Raw genomic sequence first — 26,779 nt, forward strand, 5'->3', positions numbered from 1 at the left:
ATGAAAAACCAAACTTATATAACAGAATTCATTCTGCTGGGACTAACAGACATCCCAGAGCTTCAATCTGTAATCTTCATACTTCTCTTCCTCACCTATGTATTCAGCATTATTGGAAACCTGACGATCATCACCCTCACACTACTGGACTCCCACCTCCACACGCCCATGTATTTCTTCCTCTGGAACTTCTCCTTCTTAGAAATTTCCTTTACAACCACTTTTACCCCTAGGCTACTGTTCAGCATATCAACTGGAAACAAGAGCATCAGCTTTGCTGGCTGCTTCACTCAGTATTTCTTTGCCATATTCCTGGGGGCCACAGAGTTTTACCTTCTGGCTGCCATGTCCTATGACTGCTATGTGGCCATATGCAAACCCCTACATTACATGACCATCATGAACAGCAGAGTCTGCATCCAGCTGATCCTCTGCTCCTGGCTAGGTGGATTTCTCATCATTTTATCCCCAATCATCCTGACCAGTCAACTGGACTTCTGTGCCTCCAACATGCTGAATCATTATTATTGTGACTACGGACCCCTCATAGAAATATCTTGCTCAGACACAAGACTCCTGGAGCTGGTTGACTTCATCTTAGCAGTTGTGACGTTGGTGCTCACCCTGATGCTGGTGATTCTCTCCTACACAAACATCATCCAGACTGTTCTGAAGATCCCCTCTGCTCAGCAAAGGAAGAAAGCCTTTTCCACATGCTCATCCCACATGATTGTCATCTCCCTCTCTTATGGCAGCTGCATCTTCATGTACATAAAACCCTCGGCAAAAGAAGGGGTTGCCTTCAATAAGGGAGTCGCTGTGCTCAATACCTCAATCACCCCTTTATTGAACCCATTCATTTATACTCTGAGGAATGAACAAGTAAAACAAGCCTTCAAAAATGTGGCCAGAAAGATTGTGAGTCTTTAGTGAATGTAAAGACCTCAAACTTAAAACAGAATCTGAATAATATTTATGAAGTTCTTCTCAAGGATAACTTCTTCAACCCTCTTCTTATTAAAGCAGTATCTCAGGGGACTTCCCTGGTGGCCCATCGGCTAAGACTCCACACTCCCAAAGCAGGGGGCTTGGGTTCAATTTCTGATCAGGGAACTACTTCTCACATGCCACAACTGAGACTCGAACTAGAACTAGACTCTGAGGTTTCTGATTCTGTATTAACAACATACCACAATCACATCATGCAGGGGTACCCATCTGAACTGCCACGTCTCAATAAAATATTTTAGTTGTTGTTCAGTCACTAAGTCATGTCCAACTCCTTGTGACCCCATGGACTGCAGCATGCCAGGCTCCTCTGTCCTCCACTATCTCCCAGAGTTTGCTCAAATTCAGGTCCACTGATTCAGTGATGCTATCTAAACAATCTCATCCTCTACCACCGCCTTCTTTTGTCTTTCAATCAGGGTCTTTTCCAATGAGTCGGCTCTTCCCATCAGGTGGCCAAAGTATTGGAGCCTCAGCTTCAGCATCAGTTCTTCCAATAAATATTTGGGTTGACTTCCTTTAAGATTGACTGGTTTGACCTCCTTGCAGTTCAAGAGATTCTCGAGAGCCTTCTCCAGCACCACAGTTTGAAAGCATCAATTCTTCAGCACTCAGGCTTCTTTATGGTCCAACTCACACATTCTTACAAGACTACTGGAAAAACCATAGCTTTGAGTACATGGACTTTGGCAACAAAGTAATGTCTCTGCTTTTTAAGACACTGTCTAGATTGGTCATGGCTTTCCTTTCAAGGAGCAAGTGTCTTTTAATTTCATGGCTGCAGTCATCATCCACAGTGATTTTGGAGCCCAAGTTTGAAGCTATCACTATTTCCACTTTTTCCCCATCTATTTTCCATGAAGTGATGGGACCAGGTGCCATGATCTTAGTTTCTTGAATGTTGAATTTGAAGCCAGCTTTTTCACTCTCCTCTTTCCACATTCATCAAGAAGCTGTTTAGTTCCTCTTCACTTTCTGCCGTTAGAGTGGTATCATCTGCATATCCAAAGTTGTTGATATTTCTCCCAGCAATCTTGATTCCAGTTTATGATTTACCAGCCTGGCATTTCACATGATTTCTTGTGACTCAGCTGATAAAGAATCTGCCTGCAATGCAGGAGACCTGGGTTCGATCCCTGGGTTGGGAAGATCCCTTGGAGAAGGGAAAGGCTACCCACTCCGGTATTTGGCCTGGAGAATTCCATGGACTGTATAATCCATGGGGTCACAAAGAGTTGGACATGACTGAGCAACTTTCACTTTCACCCTGCATATAAGTTCAACAAAGTGAAGAGTCATGTCCAGCTCTTTGGGACCCCATGGACTGCATCCTGCCAGGCTCCTCTGTCCATGGAATTCTCCAGGCAAGAATACTGGAGTGGGTAGCTATTCCCTTCTCTAGGGAATCTTACCAACCCAGGGATCAAATCCAGGTCTCCCACATTACAGGCAGATTCTATACCATCTGAGCCACCAGGGAAGCACAAGTTAAATAAGCAGGGTGATACTTTACAGCCTTGACATACTTACACATTTCACAATTTTGAGCCAGTCAGTTTTTCCATGTCCAGCTCTAACTGTTGCTTCTTGACCTGCATACAGGTTTCTTAAGAGACAGATAAGGTGGTCTGGTACTCCCATTTCTTTAAGAATTCTCCACTGTTTGTTGTGATCCACACAGTCAAATGCTTTAGCATAGAAATGAGGCAGATGTAGATATTTTTCTAGAATTCCCTTGCTTTCTCTATGATCCATCAGATATTGGCAATTTGATCTCTGGTTCCTCTGCCTTTTCTAAATCCAGTTTGCACATTGTAAGCTGCTCAGTTCACATACTGCTGAAGCCTAGCTTGAGGATTTTGAGCATTGCCTTGCTAGCATGTGAAATGAGCACAATTGTGCAGTAGTTTGAACATTCTTTGGCATTGCCCTTCTTTGTGATTGAAATGACAACTCACCTTTTCCAGTCCTGTGGCCACTGCTGAGTTTTCTAAATTTGCTGACATATTGAACTGCCACATCTGAAAAAAATATTTTAGTATTATAGTAGGATTTAAAGCCAATTAAAAACTTCCATGGTGGTCCAATGTTTAAGAACCACCATCGCCTGCCAATGAGGGAACATGGGTTTAACCCTGGTCCAGGAAGATCCCACATACCTCAGGGCAACTAAGCACATGATCCAGTTACTGAGCCCACACTCTAGAGCCAGGGAGCCACAAACAGAGAAGCCTGCATATTACAACTAAAGAGTAGCCCCCACCTACCACAACTAGAGGAAACCTACCACAGACCAAAGACCCAGCACAGCCAAATACAAATAAATAACACATTTTTAAATGATTTAAAAACTGATGAACTAACTCAACACATATAGATGCTTGTCAATGGACCAACCAAGACTGTAAAAATGAAAAGTTGTCTTCAGTTCCTTCCAACATACTCATCAGTTCAGTTCAGTTCAGTTTCTCAGTCGTGTCCGACTCTTTGTGACCCCATGAACTGCAGCACTCCAGGCTTCCCTGTCCATCACCAACTCCCGGAGTCCACCCAAACCCACCTCCAATTGAGTCAATGATGCCATCCAGCCATCTCATCCTCTGTCGTTCCCTTCTCCTCCTGCCCTCAATCTTTCCCAGCATCAGGGTCTTTTCAAATGAGTCAGCTCTTCCCATCAAGTGGCCAAAGTATTGGAGTTTCAGCTTCAACATCAGTCCTACCAATGAACACTCAGGACTGATTTCCTTTAGGATGGACTGCCTGGATCTCCTTGCAGTCCAAGGGACTCTCAAGAGTCTTCTCCAACACCACAGTTCAAAAGCATCAATTCTTCAGGGCTCAGCTTTCTTTTTTTTTTTTTTTTAATTTAATTAATTAATTTATTTTACTTTACAATATTGTATTGGTTTTGCCATACATTGACTTGAACCCGTCATGCTCTCACATCCATACATGATCACTGGAAAAACCATAGCCTTGACTAGACGGAACTTTGTTGGCAAAGTAATGTCTCTGCTTTTTAATATGCTATCTAGGTTGGTCATAACTTTCCTTCCAAGGAGTAAGTGTCTTTTAATTTCATGGCTGCAATCACCATCTGCAGTGATTTTGGAGCCCAGAAAAATAAAGTCAGCCACTGTTTCCACTGTGTCCCCATCTATTTCCTATGAAGTGATGGGACTGGATGTTGTGATCTTAATTGTCTGAATGTTGAGCTTTAAGCCAACTTTTTCACTTTCCACTTTCATTTTCATCAAGAGGCTCTTTAGTTCTTCTTCTCTTTCTGCCATAAGGGTGCTGTCATCTGCATATCTGAGGTGATTGATATTTCTCCCGGCAATCTTGATTCCAGCTTGTGCTTCTTCCAGCGCAGCGTTTCTCATGATGTACTCTGCATATAATTTAAATAAGCAGGGTGACAATATACAGCCTTGACGTACTTCTTTTCCTATTTGGAACCAGTCTGTTGTTTCATGTCCAGTTCTAATTGTTGCTTCCTGATCTGCATACAGATTTCTCAAGAGGTAGGTCTGGTGATCTGGTATTCCCATCTCTTTCAGAATTTTCCACAGTTTATTGTGATCCACACAGTCAAAGGCCCTGGCATAGTCAATAAAGCAGAAATAGATGTTTTTTCTGGAACTCTCTTGCTTTTTCGATCCAGCGAATGTTGGCAATTTGATCTCTGGTTCCTCTGCCTTTTCTAAAACTAGCTTGAACATCTGGAAGTTCACAGTTCACATATTACTGAAGCCTGGCGAATTTTTAACATTACTTTACTAGCGTGTGAGGTGAGTGCAATTGTGTGGTAGTATGAGCATTCTTTGGCATTGCCTTTCTTTGGGATTGGAATGCAAACTGACCTTTTCCAGTCCTGTGGCCACTGCTGAGTTTTCCAAATTTGCTGGCATACTGAGTGCAGCACTTTCACAGCATCACCTTTCAGGATTTGAAATAGCTCAACTGGAAATCCATCACCTCCATTAGCTTTATTCATAGTGATGCTTCCTAAGGCCCACCTGACTTCACATTCCAGGATGTCTGGCTCTAGGTGAGTGCTCATACCATCATGATTATCTTGGTCATGAAGATCTTTTTTGTACACTTCTGTCTATTCCTGACACCTCTTCTTAATAAATGCTGCTTCTGTTAGGTCCCTACCATTTCTGTCCTTTATTGAGCCCATCTCTGCATAAAATGTTCCCTTGGTATCTCTAATTTTCTTGAAGAGATCTCTAGTCTTTCCCATTCTGTTGTTTTCCTCTATTTCTTTGCATTGATCACTGAGGGAGGCTTTCTTATCTCTCCTTGCTATTCTTTGGAACTCTGCAACACACTCATCAGTTCTCAAAAATATTTATCAACACTTGTTACCAACTACCGATACATTGTTAACAAATGACAGGTGCACATATTCTTTTAGGCCAAGTTTTAGGTAAATGTCCCTTTCTCTGGGGATTTTTTACAAATTGTCCTGCTTACAACTGTGGCCAAAACAACCACACCCAAAGCTCATTAGTAAATTCTGAGCACAGATTCCCCTGAGCACCATTTGTTGTTTCCCATAATTGATCCTCTAGGTCCACAATAATACAGTCTATAAAGCAAATGTCCCATTTTGGTTGAGCGGGACCTGTTCAGAAGCCTCTTGCATGACCCAAAATTTCAGAACCTTAGGTTTCAGGGGGGAAACCATGTGCCATGGCACAAGGGGAAGCTTCCAGCCCCATCACAGACTCTCTCTGACCCTTCTGATACATGGTTTGGATGTTGACTAATCAACAGAAATTTGTCCTTGGATAGCTATGTTTCAGAATTGTTGCAGCTGAAGGGGCAGATATGTGTGACAAGGCCAGGTAGAAATGAAGATGAGTCAAGAAAAGAAATTTTTATGAAAACTTAGTCCCATGATTATTTCTACAGTGTTGCCTCCACATTTTGCTACAAGTCTGAATCATGAAACATAGGACATTCAGGTCTGTACACTTCCTGCTTTCTTTTTGAAGGCTCATCACCTTAGGTGCTTGTGTTGTCCCTGGACTAGTGAGTTCCTGAAGCCACTTCCCAGATAAAAAGTCATTGTACTGAAAAAGAGGGAGTTGCAGGTCACAGCTTCCTTTGCCAGGCCCCAGAAATGACCCAAGACCAAGGCTTCTGAATCACTGGGCAAATTCTCTACTGCCCTTGGGAATTCCTTTGGGCTCATTCTGAGAAACTAACAGGCTCAGAAATCTTTCTTTAATGAGGCTAAAGGATAGTTGTGTGTGTGTGTGTGTGTGTGTTAGTTTCTCAATCATGTCCAATTCTTTGCGACCCCATGGACTGTAGTCCACCAGGCTCCTGACCAGGGATTGAACACACACCTCCTGCAATGGAAGCTCAGAGTCCTAACCATTGGGCTGCCAGGAAAGTGCCTATGTGTAAATTTTTTAAGCACTTCATTTGAGGCATAACATACATTTTTAAAGATGCAAAAACAATAGTGTAAAGTAATTAGCCTCTAATTAAAATAAATAAATTAAAAAAATGTTTTTGAAACTTTTATTTAAAAGGTGAATATCTGGACGTGATCTGGCCAAACAGATTGGATGCATGGAACAAGTCCATTGAGCACAGGTATCTATAGATTTTAGTGTTTCTAGAACCCTCCATGGTTTTCTTCTTGTACTCATTTGAAATGGCCTTGGTTCGATTAAAATGATATCAAAATCTTCAAATTGTAGGATATAAATAATTAGCTATAGGGATTCACTATTATCTTCTATATTTTGTCTGTTTATAAAACTAAAATTTTTTCAATATATAAACATGAAATGGGTTGTATTTATGTAGCTAATGTGTTGGGCTCAAGTGTGAAGTTTTATGTCTATTTTATGTCAGTTTTTTTTTTTTTTCAAACATGTGTATACCTGTGGCAGATTCATGTTGATATATGTCAGTATTTTTAAATTGTGTATTTAGACAGAAATCTCCTGGTGGAATAATTTATGAGAACCTATCCTTTGACTACCTTAAAATCTACTTGGAAACATCAGTTTCAAGATTACTGAATTTCTCTCTTCCTTTCTCTTCAGTTCAATTCAGTTGTTCAGTCACGTTCAACTCTTTGTGACCCGTGGACTGCAGCACGCCTAGCTTCCCTGTCCTTCACCAACTCCCAGAGCTTGCTCAAATTCATGTCCATTGAGTCAGTGATGCCATCCAATCATCTCATCCTCTGTGGTCCTCTTCTCCTCCTGCCTTCAATCTTTCCCAGCATCAGGGTCTTTTCCAATAAGTCAGTTCTTCACATCAGGTGGCCAGAGTATTGGAGCTTCAGCTTCAGCTTTAGTCCTTCCAATGAATATTCAGGACTGATTTCCTTTAGGATTGACTGCTTTGATCTCCTTGAAGTCCAAGGGACTCTCAAGAGTCTTCTCCAACACCACAGTTCAAAAGCATCAATTCTTTGGCACTTCAGCCCTTTCTCTTTCCTCCTCCCTTTTCTCATCCTTTTCCTTCCCTCTGCCTGCCCCATAAAATCTAAATCTTCTTCCAGCCTGGCTGCATACAGTTAGCAAACTCAAATATGGTATAAGCACCCAGGAAATAGATTCTAATTATGACAGCTTGGCCCTTGTGCTATCCAATCATCAGTGGTCAAGGAGCTACCCATTCTAGGATAAATCCAAGAAAGATTCTATTAGGGAAATGTGGGCTTGGAAGAAATGATCACACATATTGAATACAAAATAATCTCTCTGTGTCAGCTTCTGACTGGCCACATTTACCTCTTCTTTCACATGTTTACACCATCTTGGCTTCTTTTTTATCTTCCCGTCCTTTGCTTGTTTGAAAAATCCATTTCCGGTACCTCTCCTGTCTTGGTTTACACACCTTTGTCCTTCTGCCACTTCCATTAGCTTGTTTTGTCTTTCCATTAGCTTGTTTTGTCTTTCCTACTGGGGGTCTATGGGTTGGAAGACTCTAGGTCAGCTACACATTACCGGTCTCAAACCCGTATTTACAGCTTTCATCTTTTAAGTCACTCTGCCTACAGCTAAAGAGTAAGCACTCATTCACCACAGAGAACAAAAGACAAACTTCATGATCTCATAGATTTACCTTAGACCAACCCTGAAAATAGAAACCATTCTTCTCACCAAACTCAAGAGGAAACTCCAGTACCATTTGATCTCTTGACCAGAGTCAAGTGTAACGACACCATGGACCTCTCTTTCAATGATTCTGTGATCCTTAAAGATCGGCCCGCTATTGGCTTTTCCATGTAAATGATCTGTGGATTCCAAGTATATGAATAGAAGCCACCTAGGCTTCTGAGATGCAGAATCAAAAAGAAAATGGGTGAGAGAGACTTCCCTCATGGTCCAGTGGTTGAGACTTTGCCTTCCAACATAGGGGATGTAGATTTCATCCCTGGTGGAGAACTACTATCCTACATGCCTCATGGCCAAAAAGCCAAAACATAAGACAGAAACAATACTGTATCAAGTTCAATAAAGACTTTTTAAACTGTCCACATAAAAAAAAGTTTGAAGAAAGAAAATGGGGAAGGAATATCAGGGAAGGTAGTTCAAGTCCATGGAGGAGAACATAGAAGCATATATAACATCCTGCTTTGCATCAGAAAGCAAGAATCAGAGAACAATGGTCCAACACAGGAAAGAAAGAATTTGTTCTGGAATAAATGCTAAACTCCCCACCCCCATGGTGAAACAGTGATGCCACTGACAGTAGGAAGCCAACTGCTTCTGCATTCCTCATGCTCCTGAAAAGGCACATGGCATGCTATAGAATTAGGCAAACCAGCCCTCAGACGCCAATAATTCAGAGTTCCTGTTATGTGATGTTGGGAAAACTACACAACTTTTATGTTGTTCATTCCCTCATCTGCAAAACGGGCAGAATAATAACAGTAATAAGAGTGATAACTTGTCTCCCATTTACTGTATTCCAAGCACTCTTCTAAGCACTCCACATCTATCAACACATTTAGTGCTTATGACAGATTTTTGTTCCAATTACTATTCTTACCCCCATTTAACAGATGAAGCAACTGAGGCACAGAGAGGCTAGAGAACCTTCTGAAGGTCACACACCTACTAACTAGGTGGGCAAAGAATCTAAAAATAACAAATGCCTCAAATATACTGAGCATAAAATGATAAAGAATGGAAATTAATAAAACTGCCCAGCTCAGGTAAAATGCTTGATAAATTAATGTTGCATTTTTATTATTATGATCACCATTATTGCTTCAGTTCCCACAAGACTTTTATCCTGTAACTGATGCCCATGTAACAGCCTCCTCATGGGTCTCTTTGGAGCATCTTTCTAGTTACCTGTCAAAAGTTAATTCCAAACATTATTTATTAAGGCTAATTAAAGTTTTCTTGACCTGGGCCCCTAGGGAAAAATTTATTCCCCAATGTCTCTGCTGAGTAAACTCAATAAAATGTGTATCACTCAAACTGATAAAAAATTGTAAAGAAGTCCAGATTAAATGGAGGGAAAAAAAGAGACTGTGAGAAGTAAAATGTTCCTCTATTCTTCAAATACTTTAAATAAGGTAGCAACTTCAGAAATTGTAGAACCAATCCTAAATGGGACCAACTTATAGAAAAAGCAGGAACAAGTGATTAATTAAAGGCAAAGGGAGCTAGAAACTATTTCTTTTCAAACTTCTGCCTAAGAAACCTGTATGCTTTGTGACCAATCAGGGCATGGAGTAGTATTAGAAAAGTGGAATATGTGTTACATTTTATCTTACTTTCTTATCCACATCTGACTTCTCAATTTTGACTCTTCCTAACAGCATCCAGAGGTAAAATCCCTCAACATCTTTTCTGAGTGTCAAAAAGTGAGTATGTCCTCAGTTCATCAATATTATCATTTTATGGTGACAGATTATGAAATTCAACTGAATGTAATTTCTACTACTGTTTTTACTGTTAAAAATCTCATTCAGGTTCATATTTTTATTTTTAGATTATGAATATGGAGATAAAGGGAAAAGAGAAAGACTTTCATTTTGTGATCAGTGGAACTCCAGAAATAACTGTCATTGACCATTTAAAATTCTTCCAGACATTTGGAAATATATGTATACATTCCCAGTTTCTTACACAGGTAAAAATCACAATCTATACTTGTGATTGTGTTTACTTCCCTAGCAATATATTGTAAACCACGAAAGTCAGTACAAATAATTTTCCCATTTTATTCCAAATACAAAAGGTCACAATTTATGTATTTAGTCACCTATTGAATAAGTGGAATTTTTATCTTTTACAATTTTTCTACATTACAATAATGAAATAAACTTCTCCAAACAATTATATATTCAGACTTGTGATTATATTTCTGTGAAATACAAATGTAAATTTCTCAATGATAATGTAGAAAAATTCTCCAAAGAGCAAAAAGTAAATAGAAGCCTGAGCCTCCCATTCAGAGAGTGACACTGCCTTGACATTAGAGTCCAGTGATCACAGTGGGCCAAGGGCAGCAGGGACTTCCACTATGAACTTGTTCTAGATAAGCACCCTTGAAGACCCTTAGTTCCTGTGATACTGGAAGATCAGAACAAAGATAACTGCCTAAAATAATTCTTGACCCTAGCAGGTATTTTTCTGGGAGGAATCCATATCAGTCTGTAAGGGACCAGGATGACTCTTTCCTACCTTTCTGTAGCAGTAACATCTATGTCCTGAAAACTAAAAGAATGTAAGAAAGGCTCCTGGTCCAGTAAACATTACTCCCTGAATATTTAAACAGTATTTAAAGAATATTTAAAGAAAGCTTTCCTAGAACTATTGGCTAACTGTAATCTCTTCTAGCAGTTAAAACCAGGATTTCTCCTGGTCTCATACAAAAAAGAATTCAATATTTCAGAGCTTTCTCCAAACCTGCCACCAGGCACAAAAGTCAGAATAGAAAAAGAAGATGTCTAGGATGGTGGAGGAGTAGGATGGGGAGAACACTTTCTCCCTCACAAATTCATCAAAAGAAGATTTAAACGCTGAGTAAATTCCACAAAACAACTTCTGAATGCCGGAAGAGGACATCAGGCACCCAGAAAAGCAACCCAACTCTTCGAAAAGGAGGTAGGAAAAATATAAAAGACAAAAAAAAGAGACAAAAGAGGGAGGGATGGAGTTCCATCCAGGGAAGGGAGTCTTAAAAAGAGAGAAGTTTCCAAACACCAGGAAACCTTCTCACTGCCAAATCTGTGCCAAGCCTTGGAAGCACAGAGGGCAACATAACAGGGAGGAAAAATAAATAAACAATTAAAAACCGCAGATTACGAGCCCTACGGTCACTCCCCCAGCAGAGAAGCAGCGCAGATGCCTGCACACGCCACTAGCAAGCGGGGACTGGGCAGGGAGGCGCTGTGCGGGCTGCATCACTTAGAGTAAGGATCTGGCCTGAATACCTCGAGTGCTATCTGAGTGAAATAATTTGGGCTAGCAAACAGACTGTGGGATATCTACCACACGAAAAGCCAGCCCTAACCTAAGACACCGCCAGGCCCGCGCACGGAACAAAGGACTGAACAGAGATAGCCGGCTGCAGACCTTCCCCCTCCGGTGACAGGCAGGCAGAGCCAGAAGGGGGCAATCGCAGCCCCAGAGAGACATTATCTATAAAACTGTAAGCAGGCTTCTTTGCTAACTAAAACTTCTTGGGGGTCTGGACGGTCAACATCCGCCTGAGAAGGTGTGCTGGTTGTACACCTAGATAACTGAGCGGTGGGGAGGGGATAAGTCGTAGCAATTGCACTCACCAAACACCTCATCACCAGAGCTGCTCGGACCTGGGAAGGGCACAAAATGCAGGCCCAACCGAGTCTGCACCTTTGAGGACTACCCGAGCGCCTGAACCTGAGCGGCTTGTACCTGAGAGGTGCAAGCAGCCCAGGGCCGGCCACAGATGGTTCCCAGTGGAGCAGCCTAGAGCTGAGCAGTGTGGGCAGGGAGGCTACATGCGCCGTGAGCAGGGGCAGACCCAGTGTGGCTGGGACACTACAAGCACACTCCAGTGTTATTTGTTTGCAGCGTCCCTCCCTCCCCACAGCACGACTGAACAAGTGAGCCTTAAAAAAAAAAAAAAAAAAAAAAAAAAGTGTCCTCCACCGTCCCCTTTGTGTCAGGGCAGAAACCAGACATTGAAGAGACCAGCAAACAGAACCGCCTTGGAAGCTACAGGCAATAGATTAAAACCCTGTGGTTAGTACCGACTACATAGGAAGGGGCCTATAGATCTTGAGAAATATAAGTCGGACCAAGGAACTAGCCAAAAATGAACTGAACCCACAATACCCACAAAAAAACTAGAGAAAGTTCTAGATATATTTTTACTATTTTTACGATCATTCTTTCTTTCTTTTTTTTTTAATATTTTAAAGAATTTTAAGTCCTCTATTATTCCTTTAATTTTCACTTTTATAACCTACTATTACTTAGCAAAAAAAAAAAAAAGACCCTATTTTTTAAAGCAAACTTCATATATATATATTTTTATAATTTTTTGACATTTTTTTCTTCTTTTCTTTAACATTGCATTTTTGAAATTCCAAACTCTACTCTAGATTTTTAATTTTAGCTTTTCAGTATTTGTTATCATATGTACCTATATTTTTTAATATAATTTTTGTGACTTTTTTTCTCTCTTTCTTTCTCTTCTTTTACATAACATTGTGTATCTGAAATTCCAAACTCTACTCTAGATTTTTAATTTATGCTTTTTGGTATTTGTTATCAATTTTGAACCTATACTTTCTTTATAATTTTTGCGACTTTGTTTGTTTTGTTTGTTTGTTTGTTTCTCACTTTCTTTTCCTTCTTCTTTTCTTTAACATTGTCTTTTTTGAAATTCCAAACTCTAGATTTGTAATTTCTGCTTTTATGTATTTGTTACCAATTTTGAACCTTTAAGAACCCAATCTTCAGTACTCATTTTTCACTAGGGAGTGAGACTACTAGCTTGACTGCTCTCTCTCCCTCTGGACTCTCCTTTTTCTCCAGCAGGTCGCCTGTATCTCCTCCCTAACCCCTCTCTACTCTACCTAACTCTGTGAATTTCTGTGTGTTCCAGATGGTGGAGAACATTTTGGGAACTGATTACTGGCTGGATCTGTCTCCCTCCTTTTCATTCCCCCCTTTTATCCTCCTGGCCACCTCTGTCTCCTTCCTGCTTCTTCACTTCTCTGTATAATTCCGTGAACATCTCTGAGTGGTCCAGTTGTGGAGTGCACATAAGGAACTGATTACTGGCTAGCCCTCTCTCTTCTCTATTGATTCCACCACATCTCATTTGGGTCACCTCTAACTTCCTCCTCCCTCTTCTCTTCTCCATGTAATGCTGTGAACCTCTCTGGGTGACCCCCATGGTGGAGAAACTTTTCATCTTTAACGTAGATGTTTTATCAATGGTGCTGTATAGAAGGAGAAGTTTTGAAACGACTGTAAAAATAGGACTGATAACTGGAAGCAGGAGGCTTAAGTCCAAACCCTGACTCCAGGGAACTCCTGACTCCAGGGAATATTAATTGACAGGAGCTCATCAAACACCTCCATACTGACACTGAAACCAAGCACCACACAAGGGCCAACAAGTTCCAGGGCAAGACATACCAAGCAAATTCTCCAGCAACAAAGGAACACAGCCCTGAGCTCCAAGATACAGGCTGCCCAAAGTCACCCCAAAACCATAGACATCTCATAACTTATTACTGGATACTTCATTGCACTCCATAGAGAAGAAATACAGCTCCACCCACCAGAACATCGACACAAGCTTCCCTAACCAAGAAACCTTGACGAGCCACCTGTACAAACCCACACACAGCGAGGAAATGCCACAATAAAGAGAACTCGACAAACTGCCAGAATACAGAAAGGACACTCCAAACTCAGCAATTTAAACAAGATGAAGAGACACAGGAATACCCAGCAAATAAAGGAACAGGATAAATGCCCACTAAACCAAACAAAAGACGAAGAGATAGGGAATCTACCTGATAAAGAATTCCGAATAATGATAGTGAAAATGATCCAAAATCTTGAAATCAAAATGGAATCACAGATAAAGAGCCTGGAGACAAGGATTGAGAAGATGCAAGAAAGGTTCAACAAGGACCTAAAAGAAATAAAAAAGAGTCAATATATAATGAATAATGCAATAAATGAAATTAAAAACACTCTGGAGGCAACAAATAGTAGAATAACAGAGGCAGAAGATAGGATTAGTGAGTTAGAATATATAATGGTAGAAATAAATGAATCAGAGAGGAAAAAAGAAAAACGAATTAAAAGAAATGAGGACAATCTCAGAGACCTCCAGGACAATATTAAACGCTACAACATTCGAATCATAGGGGTCCCAGAAGAAGAAGACAAAAAGAAAGACCATGAGAAAATACTTGAGGAGATAATAGTTGAAAACTTCCCTAAAGGGGAAGGAAATAATCACTCAAGTCCAAGAAACCCAGAGAGTCCCAAACAGGATAAACCCAAGGCGGAACACCCCAAGACACATATTAATCAAATTAACAAAGAGCAAACACAAAGAACAAATATTAAAAGCAGCAAGGGAAAAACAATAAATAGCACACAAGGGAATTCCCATAAGGATAACAGCTGATCTTTCAATAGAAACTCTTCAAGCCAGGAGGGAATGGCAAGACGTACTTAAAGTGATGAAAGAAAATAACCTACAGCCCAGATTATTGTACCCAGCAAGGATCTCATTCAAGTATGAAGGAGAAATCAAAAGCTTTACAGACAAGCAAAAGCTGAGAGAATTCTGCACCACCAAACCAGCTCTCCAACAAATACTAAAGGATGTTCTCTAGACAGGAAACACAAAAACGGTGTATAAATTTGAACCCCAAACAATAAAGTAAATGGCAACGGGATCATACTGATCAGTAATTACCTTAAATGTAAATGGGTTGAATGCCCCAACCAAAAGACAAAGACTGGCTGAATGGATACAAAAACAAGACCCCTACATATGTTGTCTACAAGAGACCCACCTCAAAACAGGGGGCACATACAGACTGAAAGTGAAGGGCTGGAAAAAGATTTTCCATGCAAATAGAGACCAAAAGAAAGCAGGAGTAGCAATACTCATATCAGATAGAATAGACTTTAAAACAAAGGCTGTGAAAAGAGACAAAGATGGTCACTACATAATGATCAAAGGATCAATCCAAGAAGAAGATATAACAATTATAAATATATATGCACCCAACATGGGAGCACCGCAATATGTAAGACAAATGCTAACAAGTATGAAAGGAGAAATTAACAATAACACAATAATAGTGGGAGACTTTAATACCCCACTCACACCTATGGATAGATCAACTAAACAGAAAATTAACAAGGAAACACAAACTTTATATGATACAATAGACCAGTTAGACCTAATTGATATCTAGAGGACATTTCATCCCAAAACAATGAATTTCACCTTTTGCTCAAGCCCACATGGAACCTTCTCCAGGATAGATCACATCCTGGGCCATAAATCTAGCCTTGGTAAATTCAAAAAAATAGAAATCATTCCAAGCATCTTCTCTGACCACAATGCAGTAAGATTAGATCTCAATTACAGGAGAAAAACTATTAAAAATTCAAGCATATGGAGGCTGAACAACACGCTGCTGAATAACCAAGAAGAAATAAAAAAAGAAATCAAAATTTGCATAGAAATGAATGAAAATGAAAACAACAACCCAAAACCTGTGGGACACTGTAGAAGCAGTCCTAAGGGGAAACTTCATAGCAATACAGGCATACCTCAAGAAACAAGAAAAAAGTCAAATAAATAACCTAACTCTACACCTAAAGCAACTAGAAAGGGAAGAAATGAAGAACCCCAGGGTTAGTAGAAGGAAAGAAATCTTGAAAATTAGGGCAGAAATAAATGCAAAAGAAACAAAAGAGACCATAGCAAAGATCAACAAAGCCAAAAGCTGCTTCTTTGAAAGGATAAATAAAATTGACAAACCATTGGCCAGACTCATCAAGAAACAAAGGGAGAAAAATCAATCAATAAAATTAGAAATGAAATGGAGAGATCACAACAGACAACACAGAAATACAAAGGATCATAAGAGACTACTATCAACAATTATATGCCGATAAAATGGACAACATGGAAGAAATGGACAAATTCTTAGAAAAGTACAACTTTCCAAAACTGCACCAGGAAGAAATAGAAAATCTTAACAGACCCATCACAAGCACGGAAATTGAAACTGTAATCAAAAATCTTCCAGCAAACAAAAGCCCAGGTCCAGACGGCTTCACAGCTGAATTCTACCAAAAATTTAGAGAAGAGCTGACACCTATCCTACTCAAACTCTTCCAGAAAATTGCAGAGGAAGGTAAACTTCCAAACTCATTCTATGAGGCCACCATCACCCTAATACCAAAACCTGACAAAGATCCTACAAAAAAAGAAAACTACAGGCCAATATCACTGATGAACATAGATGCAAAAATCCTTAACAAAATTCTAGCAATCAGAATCCAACAACACATTAAAAAGATCATACACCATGACCAAGTGGGCTTTATCCCAGGGATGCAAGGATTCTTCAATATCCGCAAATCAATCAATCTAATACACCACATTAACAAATTGACAAATAAAAACCATATGATTATCTCAATAGATGCAGAGAAAGCCTTTGACAAAATTCAACATCCATTTATGATAAAAACTCTCCAGAAAGCAGGAATAGAAGGAACATACCTCAACATAATAAAAGCTATATATGACAAACCCACAGCAAACATTATCCTCAATGGTGAAAAATTGAAAGCATTTCCTCTAAAGTCAGGAACAAGACAAGGGTGCCCACTTTCACCATTACTATTCAACATAATTTTGGAAGTTTTGGCCACAGTAATCAGAGCAGAAAAAGAAATAAAAGGAATCCAAATTGGAAAAGAAGTAAAACTCTCACTATTTGCAGATGACATGATCCTCTACATAGAAAACCCTAAAGACTCCACCAGAAAATTACTAGAACTAATCAATGATTATAGTAAAGTTGCAGGATATAAAATCAACACACAGAAATCCCTTGCATTCCTATACACTAATAATGAGAAAATAGAAGAGAAATTAAGGAAACAATTCCATTCACCAGTGCAACGGAAAGAAAAAAATACTTAGGTATATATCTACCTAAAGAAACTAAAGACCTATATATAGAAAACTATAAAACACTGGTGAAAGAAATCAAAGAGGACACTAATAGATGGAGAAATATACCATGCTCATGGATTGGAAAATCAATATAGTGAAAATGAGTATACTACCCAAAGCAATTTATAGATTCAATGCAATCCCTATCAAGCTACCAATGGTATTCTTCACAGAGCTAGAACAAATAATCTCACAATTTGTATGGAAATACAAAAAACCTCGAATAGCCAAAGCAATCTTGAGAAAGAAGAATGGAACTGGAGGAATCAACCTACCTGACTTCAGGCTCTCCTACAAAGCCACAGTCATCAAGACAGTATGGTACTGGCACAAAGACATAAATATAGATCAATGGAACGAAATAGAAAGCCCAGAGATAAATCCACGCACCTATGGACACCTTATCTTTGACAAAGGAGGCAGAAATATACAATGGATTAAAGACAATCTCTTTAACAAGTGGTGCTGGGAAAACTGGTCAACCACTTATAAAAGAATGAAACTAGAACACTTTCTAACACCATACACAAAAATAAACTCAAAATGGATTAAAGATCTCAACGTAAGACCAGAAACTATAAAACTCCTAGAGGAGAACATAGGCAAAACACTCTCCGACATACATCACAGCAGGATCCTCTATGACCCACCTCCCAGAATATTGGAAATAAAAGCAAAATTAAACAAATGGGACCTAATTAAACTTAAAAGCTTCTGCACATCAAAGGAAACTATAAGCAAGGTGAAAAGACAGCCTTCAGAATGGGAGAAAATAATAGCAAATGAAGCAACTGACAAACAAGTAATCTCAAAAATATACAAGCAACTCCTACAGCTCAATTCCAGAAAAATAAATGACCCAATCAAAAAATGGGCCAAAGAACTAAATAGACATTTCTCCAAAGAAGACATACAGATGGCTAACAAACACATGAAAAGATGCTCAACATCACTCATTATCAGAGAAATGCAAATCAAAACCACTATGAGGTATCATTTCACACCAGTCAGAATGGCTGTAATCCAAAAGTCTACAAGCAATAAATGCTGGAGAGGCTGTGAAGAAAAGGGAACCCTCTTACACTGTTGGTGGGAATGCAAACTAGTACAGCCACTATGGAGAACAGTGTGGAGATTCCTTTAAAAACTGGAAATAAAACTGCCTTATGATCCAGCAATCCCACTGCTGGGCATACACACTGAGGAAACCGGAAGGGAAAGAGACATGTGTACCCCACTGTTCATCGCAGCACTGTTTATAATAGCCAGGACATGGAAGCAACCTAGATGTCCATCAGCAGATGAATGGATCAGAAAGCTGTGGTACATATACACAATGGAGTATTACTCAGCCATTAAAAAGAATACATTTGAATCAGTTCTAATGAGGTGGATGAAACTGGAGCCTATTATCCAGAGTGAAGTAAGCCAGAAAGAAAAACACCAATACAGTATATGAACGCATATATATGGAATTTAGAAAGATGGTAACAATAACCCTGTATACGAGATAGCAAAAGAGACACTGATGTATAGAACAGTCTTCTGGACTCTGTGGGAGAAGGAAAGGGTGGGAAGATTTGGGAGAATGACATTGAAACGTGTATAATATCATGTATGAAATGAGTCACCAGCCCAGGTTCAATGCACGATACTGGATTCTTGGGCTGGTGCACTGGAACGACCCAGAGGGATGGTACAGGGATGGAGGAAGGAGGAAGGTTCAGGATGGGGAACACATATATACCTGTGGCGGATTCATTTCAATATTTGGCAAAACCAATACAATATTGTAAAATTTAAAAATAAAATAAAATTTAAAAAAAGAAAAAGAGCTATTCACTCCCACAAAGAAAATGGATATGGGGGTGTCCGATATATTGAAGAAGACAGCAATGAAGCAAATGATCAAAACATTAACACTAAGGAAAGATGAAACATTCCTACAAGATCTTGGAGAAGGGTTTCATAGATAGGGGAAAAAGCAAAGAGTGGATAAAGGGGTAAATTTTTATATGCAGAAGATGCATTATGGAGTGCCAGATGACTATTTCATTGCCTCAAGAAAAAGGCTTCAAAAAGAAAGCTGCCTACATGGGAACCTGGGTAAACATATTTTGTGAAGGGCCAGTTGAGACCAACAGACATTCTGTTAACTTAGAGGAATTTTCCATGAATAAATTTCAAGGGGAACCCACATTCTCCCCTCAATATTCCTGAGCTTTGCTGCCCTTTTCATACCTCATCTCTCTTCTCAGTTTCACAGGCAGAATCATTAGCAATGAAAAACCGAACTTTGACAGAATTCATTCTGCTGGGACTAACAGACATCCCAGAGCTTCAAAGTATCATCCTCATACTTCTCCTCCTTACCTACATAATCAGTATCTTAGGAAACCTGACGATCATCACCCTCATACTACTGGACTCCCACCTCCACACGCCCATGTATTTCTTCCTCTGGAACTTCTCCTTCTTAGAAATTGTCTTTATATCCACTTTCACTTCTAGGCTACTATTCAGTATCTCAACTGGGAACAAGAGCATCAGCTTTGCAGGCTGCCTCACTCAGTATTTCTTGGTGATATTCTTTGGAGCCACAGAGTTTTACCTTCTGGCTGCTATGTCCTATGACCGCTATGTGGCCATATGCAAACCCCTACATTACACGACCATTATGAACAGCAGAGTCTGCATCCAGCTAGTCCTCTGCTCTTGGCTGGCTGGATTTTTCATCATCCTATCCCCAATCATCATGACCAGTCAACGGGACTTCTGTGCCTCCAACATGCTGAATCATTATTATTGTGACTATGGACCCCTCATAGAAATATCTTGCTCAGACACAAGAGTCCTGGAGCTGGTTGACTTCATCTTAGCAGTTGTGATGTTGGTGCTCACCCTGATGCTGGTGATTCTCTCCTACACAAACATCATCCAGACCATTTTAAGGATCCCTTCTGCTCAGAAAAGGAAGAAAGCCTATTCTGAAGTATATGCTAAAAGGATAGTGATCATTTTAAAAATATCATGGAAAAATTAGATATTACTTGGAGAGTATTATTTAAAGAAACCATAAAAAATGAAATGTCTTTTATTCAAACACAGGTTATGACCATTCAGCAGACTGTAAAATCAATGTGATCATACTTGCATTTGTTTATTTTAAAAATTGTAGTATAGTTGATATTAGTTTCAGATATACAGCATAGTGGTTGATATCTTTATAGATTACATGTATAATATCAGAAAACAGGGCATCTGAGGGTTAATATTTTACTGAAATTCTTGTTGCAAAGCTGTGTAAGTATATATATTTGTGTGTGTTTGCAAGTACAGTAAATTACAATATAAAATGCATATCTCACCATATGTTGTGGCCAAAAATATTTGAACACCAAGTTTCTAACCTATCAAGGGATATATCAACAGAGCTTACAGCTCTGAATTAAGTTAAAAATATCACTTATCAGGTAAGAGATAATACATGTAAGATACATTGTTTAGCCTTTCTAAACAAAAGCTACTGTAAAACATTTTCTCACTGTCTTCCCAGATTGTACCTCCCTCAGTTTTACAGAAAGACTGTACAGAAGTCAGGACCCAGAAATGAGAAACCACACATCAGTATTCAGTTTCATCCTCCAGGGATTAACAGATAACCTACAAACGCAGGTTTTGACTTTTATATCTCTGATCATCATATACATGTTGAATATAATTGGAAACCTAGTCATCATAACTCTCATATTAGTGGATTCTCACCTTAAAACTGCGATGTACTTTTTTCTCCAAAATTTTTCCTTCTTAAAAATCTCATTCACTTCTGCCTGCATTCCTAGATTCTTGTACAGTATATTAACAGGAGGGAGAACCATTACTTATAACACTTGCCTGTCCCAAATATTTTTTACATATATGTTTGGTGTAACAGAATTCTTTCTCTTGGTCAGCATGTCCTATGATCATTATGTAGCCATTTGCAAACCCCTGCATTACATGACCATCATGAACCACAGATTCTGCAAAATGCTTATCTTCTGCTGTTGGATAACCACTTTCTTAATTGTTTTTCCACTGTTTTGCTTGGGACTGAACCTGGAATTCTGTGACTCTGTCATTGATCACTTTTTTTGTGGCGTTTATCCACTCCTGAAGATCTCATGCTCAGATCCATGGATCGTGGAAGAGATAACTTTTGCTTGCTGTGTGTTGATATTTATCATGCCTCTTACATGTGTTGTTCTGTCCTACATAAGTATCATCAGAACAGTTCTAAGATTCCCCTCTGCTCAGCAAAGGACAAAAGCTTTTTCCCCCTGTTCTTCCCACTTTATTGTGGTTTCTATCACCTATGGCAGCTGCATCTTTGTCTATATCAAACCTTTATCAAAAGATGAAATGACTATTAATAAGAAAGTAGTAATACTTACAACTTCCATTTCCCCCATGTTAAACCCATTTATTTATACTCTGAGAAACAAACAAGTGAAACAAGCGTTTAGTGATTTACTCGAAAGAATTCTACTGGTCTCAAAGAACTAAGAGAATGCTGAAGTCAGGTTCCCTAAACAATTTTCTTATGTGTATATCCTCTATTATTTCTTCCTAAGTGAGATCTGGTCTTCCATTCTGATTAAGTCATTTCTATATTTCCCTTCTCTATAAAAATTCCAGATGTTTGAGCTGGGTTTAGAAAAGGGACAGGAACTGGAGATCAAATTGCCAACATTTGCTGGATCATAAAGAAAGCAAGGGAATTCCAGAAAAGCATCTATCTCTATTTCATTGACTACACTAAAGTCTTTGACTGTGTGGATCATAACTGTGGAAAATTCTTAAAGAGATGGGAATTCTAGAGCAGCTTACCTGTCTCCTGAAAAACCTGTATGCAGGTCAAGAAGCAACAGTCAGAACTGTGTATGGAACAACTGACTGGTTCAGGATTGAGAAAAAAAGTACAACAAGGCTGTTTATTGTCACCCTGTTTATTTAACTTATACATAGAGCACATCATGTGAAATGCCAGGCTGGATGAGTTACAAGCTGGAATCAAGATTGCTGGGAGAAATATAAACAACCTCAGATATGCAGATGACTCCACTCTAATGGCAGAAAGCAAAAAGGAACTAAAGAGCCCCTTGATGAGGGTGAAGGAGAGTGAAAAAGCCAGCTTAAAATTCAATTAAAAAAAAAAGTTAAGATCATGACAAACCTAGACAGTGTGTTAAAAAGCAAAGACACCACTTTGCATACAAAGATCCATGTAGTCAAGGCAATGGTCTTTCCAGTTGTCAATGACAGATGTGAGAGCTGGACAATAAAGAAGGCAGAACACTGAAGAATGTATGGTTTCTAATTGTGCTGCTAGAGAAGACTCTTGAGAGTCCCTTGGACTGCAAGGAGATCAAACCAGTCAATCTTAAAGGAAATCAACCCTCAATACTCTTTGGAAGGACTGATGCTGAAGCTGAAGCTCCAACACTTCTACTACCTGATGTGTACAGCTGACTCATTGGGAAAGACCCTAATGCTAGGAGGGATTGGGGGCAGGAGGAGAAGGGGACGACAGAGGATGAGATGGCTGGATGGCATCGCCAACTCTATGGACAGGAGTTTGAATGAACTCCGGGAGTTGGTGATGGGCAGGGAGGCCTGGCGTGCTGCAATTCATGGGGTCGCAGAGTCGGCCATGACTGAGCGACTGAACCAAACTGAACTGAACACTGACATTGAGAAGTTGACATGAGTGGAAAATTCCTCCCTATAAGGACCATGATATGATAAGTAACCTCAAAGAGAGCAAAAGTCAAAGGAAATTTAAAGACGATGAACAATAGCAGTTCAAGTTGGTGAAGAATTTAACAAATAATTCAATGCTGATATTTCTCTGTGAGGTATCACTGCATGCATATTTTGAACTCTTGAAATGACTAAAGCTTTTCTTTTCAAAAAGCAAATAATTTAATTGACATTACTTTTTAATTATCATCTCTTTTCTCCATCTTCCTTGTTATTTATTTGTCACTCTTCTAGCCCTACGTGGCACTAGTGGGGCTGTGGCACCTGCCTGTCAATGCAGGAGACACAGGAGATATGGGTACAATTCCTGGTCAGGAAGATCTCCTGGAGGAGGAAGTGGCAACCCACTCCAGTATTCTTGCCTGGAAAAGCCTACAGACAGAGGAACCTGGCAGGCTACAGTCCATAGTGTCACAATGAGTTGGACATGACTGAATCAACTTAACACACTAACCCTATGGGGTTTCTTTTACATGCTGCCACCACTTTGTGCTTTCGTATTTCAATTGGTACATCAGTATCAATCTCCTTTATGGAATTCCAATCCAAGATTTAATCCTTAGCAGCAATGACCAATGCATTTCTCTCTTTATTTTAATCAATGTCCTCATGCTGCTACTACTGTTACTGCTAAGTCGCTTCAGTCATGTCCGACTCTGTGTGACCCCAGGGACGGCAGCCCACCAGGCTCCCCCATCCCTGGGATTCTCCAGGCAAGAACGCTGGAGTGGGTTGCCATTTCCTTCTCCAATGCATGAAAGTGAAAAGTGAAAGTGAAGTAGCTCAGTCGTGCCCGACTCTCAGCGACCCCATGGACTGCAGCCTACCAGGCTCCTCCGTCCATGGGATTTTCCAGGCAAGAGTACTGGAGTGGGTTGCCATTGCCTTCTCCACAATGTCCTTATGGCAGTCATTAAATGAGTTTTACATTGAATTATATCCATTGTATGACTATGTAACCTGTGACTTTAAACTTCCTTATTGATAAAAGCTTTTTTTGAAATTCTAAATATTTATACTTATTTTTTTACTTTAAAATAAACTTTGAAGTTTTGAGAATTTTTTCTCTGTTAAACTCAGAAATAGTATTTTCTTCTCTTTAATATTATTTCTCTCAATTTGTAGAAATTGTTTGGAGAAATTATATGCAATATTTTCAGATTGAAAAGAAAAGGGAAAGAAATGTTCATAGTGATGTTGTGATTAGATTTCCTGAAACAAAAATTTTGGTTTGTTTTTTTTTTAATGTTTGTAATTCTAAGGATTTCCAAAATGGCGTGAGTAGCAAAGAACCCGCTTGTCAATACAGGAGACAAAAGAGACATGGGTTTGATCCCTTAGTCAGGAAGGTTACCTGAGGAGGGCATGTCCACCCACTCTAGTATTCTTGCCTGGAGAATCCCATAGACAGAGGGGCCTAGAGGGGACAGTCCACAGGGCTGCAAAGAGTCAAACACAACTGAAGTGACCAGCACACACACCCAGAGTTGACTTCATCAGGGTCAATGAAGAATGGAAGACCAAATCTAGTTCAAGAAGACATAAAATAGGCTACACACATAAGAAAATTGTTTATGGATCCTATCAACATTCTCCTAGCTCTTTGAAACCAATAAAATTATTTTGACTAAATCATTAAAGGCACATTTCACCTGTTTGTTCCTCAGTGTATAAATAAATGGGTTTAACATGGGGGAAATGGAAGTCGTAAGTATTACTACTTCCTTACTAATAGTCATTTCATCTTTTGATGAAGGTTTGATATAGACAAAGATGCAGCTGCCATAGGTGATAGAAACCACAATAAAGTGGGAAGAATGGGTGGAAAAACTTTTGTCCTTTGCTGGGCAGAGGTGAATCTTAGAACTGTTCTGATGATAAACACGTAAGACAAAACCACACATATGAGAGTCATGATATATATCAACACGGAGCCAACAAGAGTCATCTCCTCAATGAACCATAGATCTGAGCATGAGATCTTCAGAAGTGGATTAACATCACAGAAGAAGTGATCAATGACAGAGTCACAGAATTCCAGGTTCAGTCCCAAGCAAAATGATATCAATATGATCAAGAAAGTGGTCATCCAACAGCAGAAGGTAAGCGTTTTGCAGAATCTATGGTTCATGATGGTCATGTAATGCAAGGGTTTGCAAATGGCTACATAGCAATCATAGGACATGGTGGCCAAAAGAAAAAAATCTGTCATTCCAAACACATAGGTAAAAAATAGTTGGGCTACACAAGCATTATAGGTAATGGACCTGTCACCTGTTGATATACTATACAAGAATCTAGGAATGCAGGCAGAAGTGAATGAGATTTCTAAGAAGGAAAAATTTTGGAGAAAATAGTACATTGCAGATTTAAGATGAGAATCCACTAATATGAGGATGATGATCAGGTTTCCAGCTACACTCAATATGTAGGTGATGAGTAGAAATGTGAAAATCAAAATCTGCATTTGTGAGTCATCTGTTAATCCCAGGAGGATGAAACTGACTACTGGTGTGTGGTTTCTCATTTCTGGGTCTGGACTTCCATCCAGTCTGCTTGTTAAACTGTTGGAAGGAAAATCTGGGAAGAGGGTAAGAAAATGGTTTACATTTCACATGTAGATTTTGTTTAGATAAGTCAAGTCAAGCCATTTATATGTCTCTTTTTTCTGAATCTTGAGTATTTTAATTAATTCATGGTGTAAGCTCTGTAGGTATATCTGTGGTAGGCTAGAAACTTAGCTCCCAAATATTTTGGACCTCAAAATATGCTAAAATGTACATTTTATATTGTAGTTCAGTGTATGGGCACACAAACAAAGCACAAATATATATACAAACATATATCTACAACAAAAATTCCAATACCAATCCAAACATGCCTTGATCTCTGAGGTTTTCTATAAAATCTCTAAAAATATTGAATCATTATGCTGTGTGTGTCAAACTAACATAATAGCGTAAATCAAATACACATCAATTTTAAAATAAACAAATAAATACCAATATCACAAAATCTATTTTATAGCATGCTAAATGGTGATAAGCTGTACTTATAAAACACATTTCATTTTTTAGGGGTTAGTTAAATCATATTTTCCAAGTAAAACATACATTTTCCATGACATCTCTTTAAAAGTATGTCATGCTTTTACTTTCTATTTTGGAATTGATTTTTCTCATAACAAACTTGTTCCTTAGGATCAATGAAATCATGAACTTTAGAATATCCTGTTTTCTACAAATTTTTCTTTTATCACTAATTGAAATTTTACACAGGTTAATTATCTGGTTGAAGTTTCCTTTTTTGATATATTAAAAAACACATAAGTGTTTCTTTATCCATTTGCAAAAGCATTTGAGGACTCTGTTCCACTACCGTGACCAAACCTATACTTAATCTACAGAGGAGAGTTCCTGTAATGAAAATCTTTCCTAGACCTTTACCATGAATTTCTCCAAATGAACTTTCATCCTTAGCTTTACTCTAACTGCATCCAACTTCCAACCTACTCCTCAACTACTTCCAATATGGTTTCTGAACACAGCACTCCACTGAAACTGCTATTTGTGGCAATTATTTCTTGCAATTGTAGCTGTTATGTTTCAAGGAAGTGTAGCTCATATTATTTGCAAGTTTTGTTGTAATTTGTCACTGTCAATCACTTCTTCTACTTAGGTTGCTATAAATGCATTGTCTGCACAATATCCACACTCCTGGTTTTTGTTCTGCCCTTCTGGTT

The 26,779-nt window shown here is 39.1% G+C and overlaps 3 protein-coding genes and 1 pseudogene across 3 annotated transcripts; 3 read left to right on the plus strand and 1 right to left on the minus strand.

The window, feature by feature from the left end:
* LOC112584345 (olfactory receptor 6C4-like) lies at positions 1–930 on the plus strand. Its single transcript, XM_025282449.3, has one exon. It carries the CDS (start codon positions 1–3, stop codon positions 928–930), a length of 930 nt encoding a protein of 309 aa, XP_025138234.3.
* An 18,521-nt stretch (positions 931–19,451) lies between these two features.
* Positions 19,452–20,278, plus strand: LOC102402117 (olfactory receptor 6C4-like). The gene has a single exon (XM_006052031.3). The coding sequence runs from the start codon at positions 19,517–19,519 to the stop codon at positions 20,276–20,278; it is 762 nt and encodes a 253-aa protein (XP_006052093.3). The 5' UTR covers positions 19,452–19,516.
* Positions 20,279–20,844: 566 nt separating this feature from the next.
* Positions 20,845–21,780, plus strand: LOC123333098 (olfactory receptor 6C2-like). The gene has a single exon (XM_044940650.2). The coding sequence runs from the start codon at positions 20,845–20,847 to the stop codon at positions 21,778–21,780; it is 936 nt and encodes a 311-aa protein (XP_044796585.2).
* Positions 21,781–24,632: 2,852 nt separating this feature from the next.
* On the minus strand, positions 24,633–25,564 carry LOC102402762 (annotated as a pseudogene).
* Positions 25,565–26,779: the final 1,215 nt, after the last annotated feature.

The sequence above is a fragment of the Bubalus bubalis genome, chromosome 4 (assembly GCF_019923935.1).
Source record: "Bubalus bubalis isolate 160015118507 breed Murrah chromosome 4, NDDB_SH_1, whole genome shotgun sequence".
Taxonomy (NCBI): Eukaryota; Metazoa; Chordata; class Mammalia; order Artiodactyla; family Bovidae; genus Bubalus; species Bubalus bubalis.

What these genes read in the sequence shown, in the direction of transcription:
- LOC102402117 (XM_006052031.3), top strand. Translation starts at nt 19,517, where the DNA reads ATGAAAAACCGAACTTTGACAGAATTCATTCTGCTGGGACTAACAGAC.
- LOC112584345 (XM_025282449.3), top strand. Translation starts at nt 1, where the DNA reads ATGAAAAACCAAACTTATATAACAGAATTCATTCTGCTGGGACTAACA.
- LOC123333098 (XM_044940650.2), top strand. Translation starts at nt 20,845, where the DNA reads ATGAGAAACCACACATCAGTATTCAGTTTCATCCTCCAGGGATTAACA.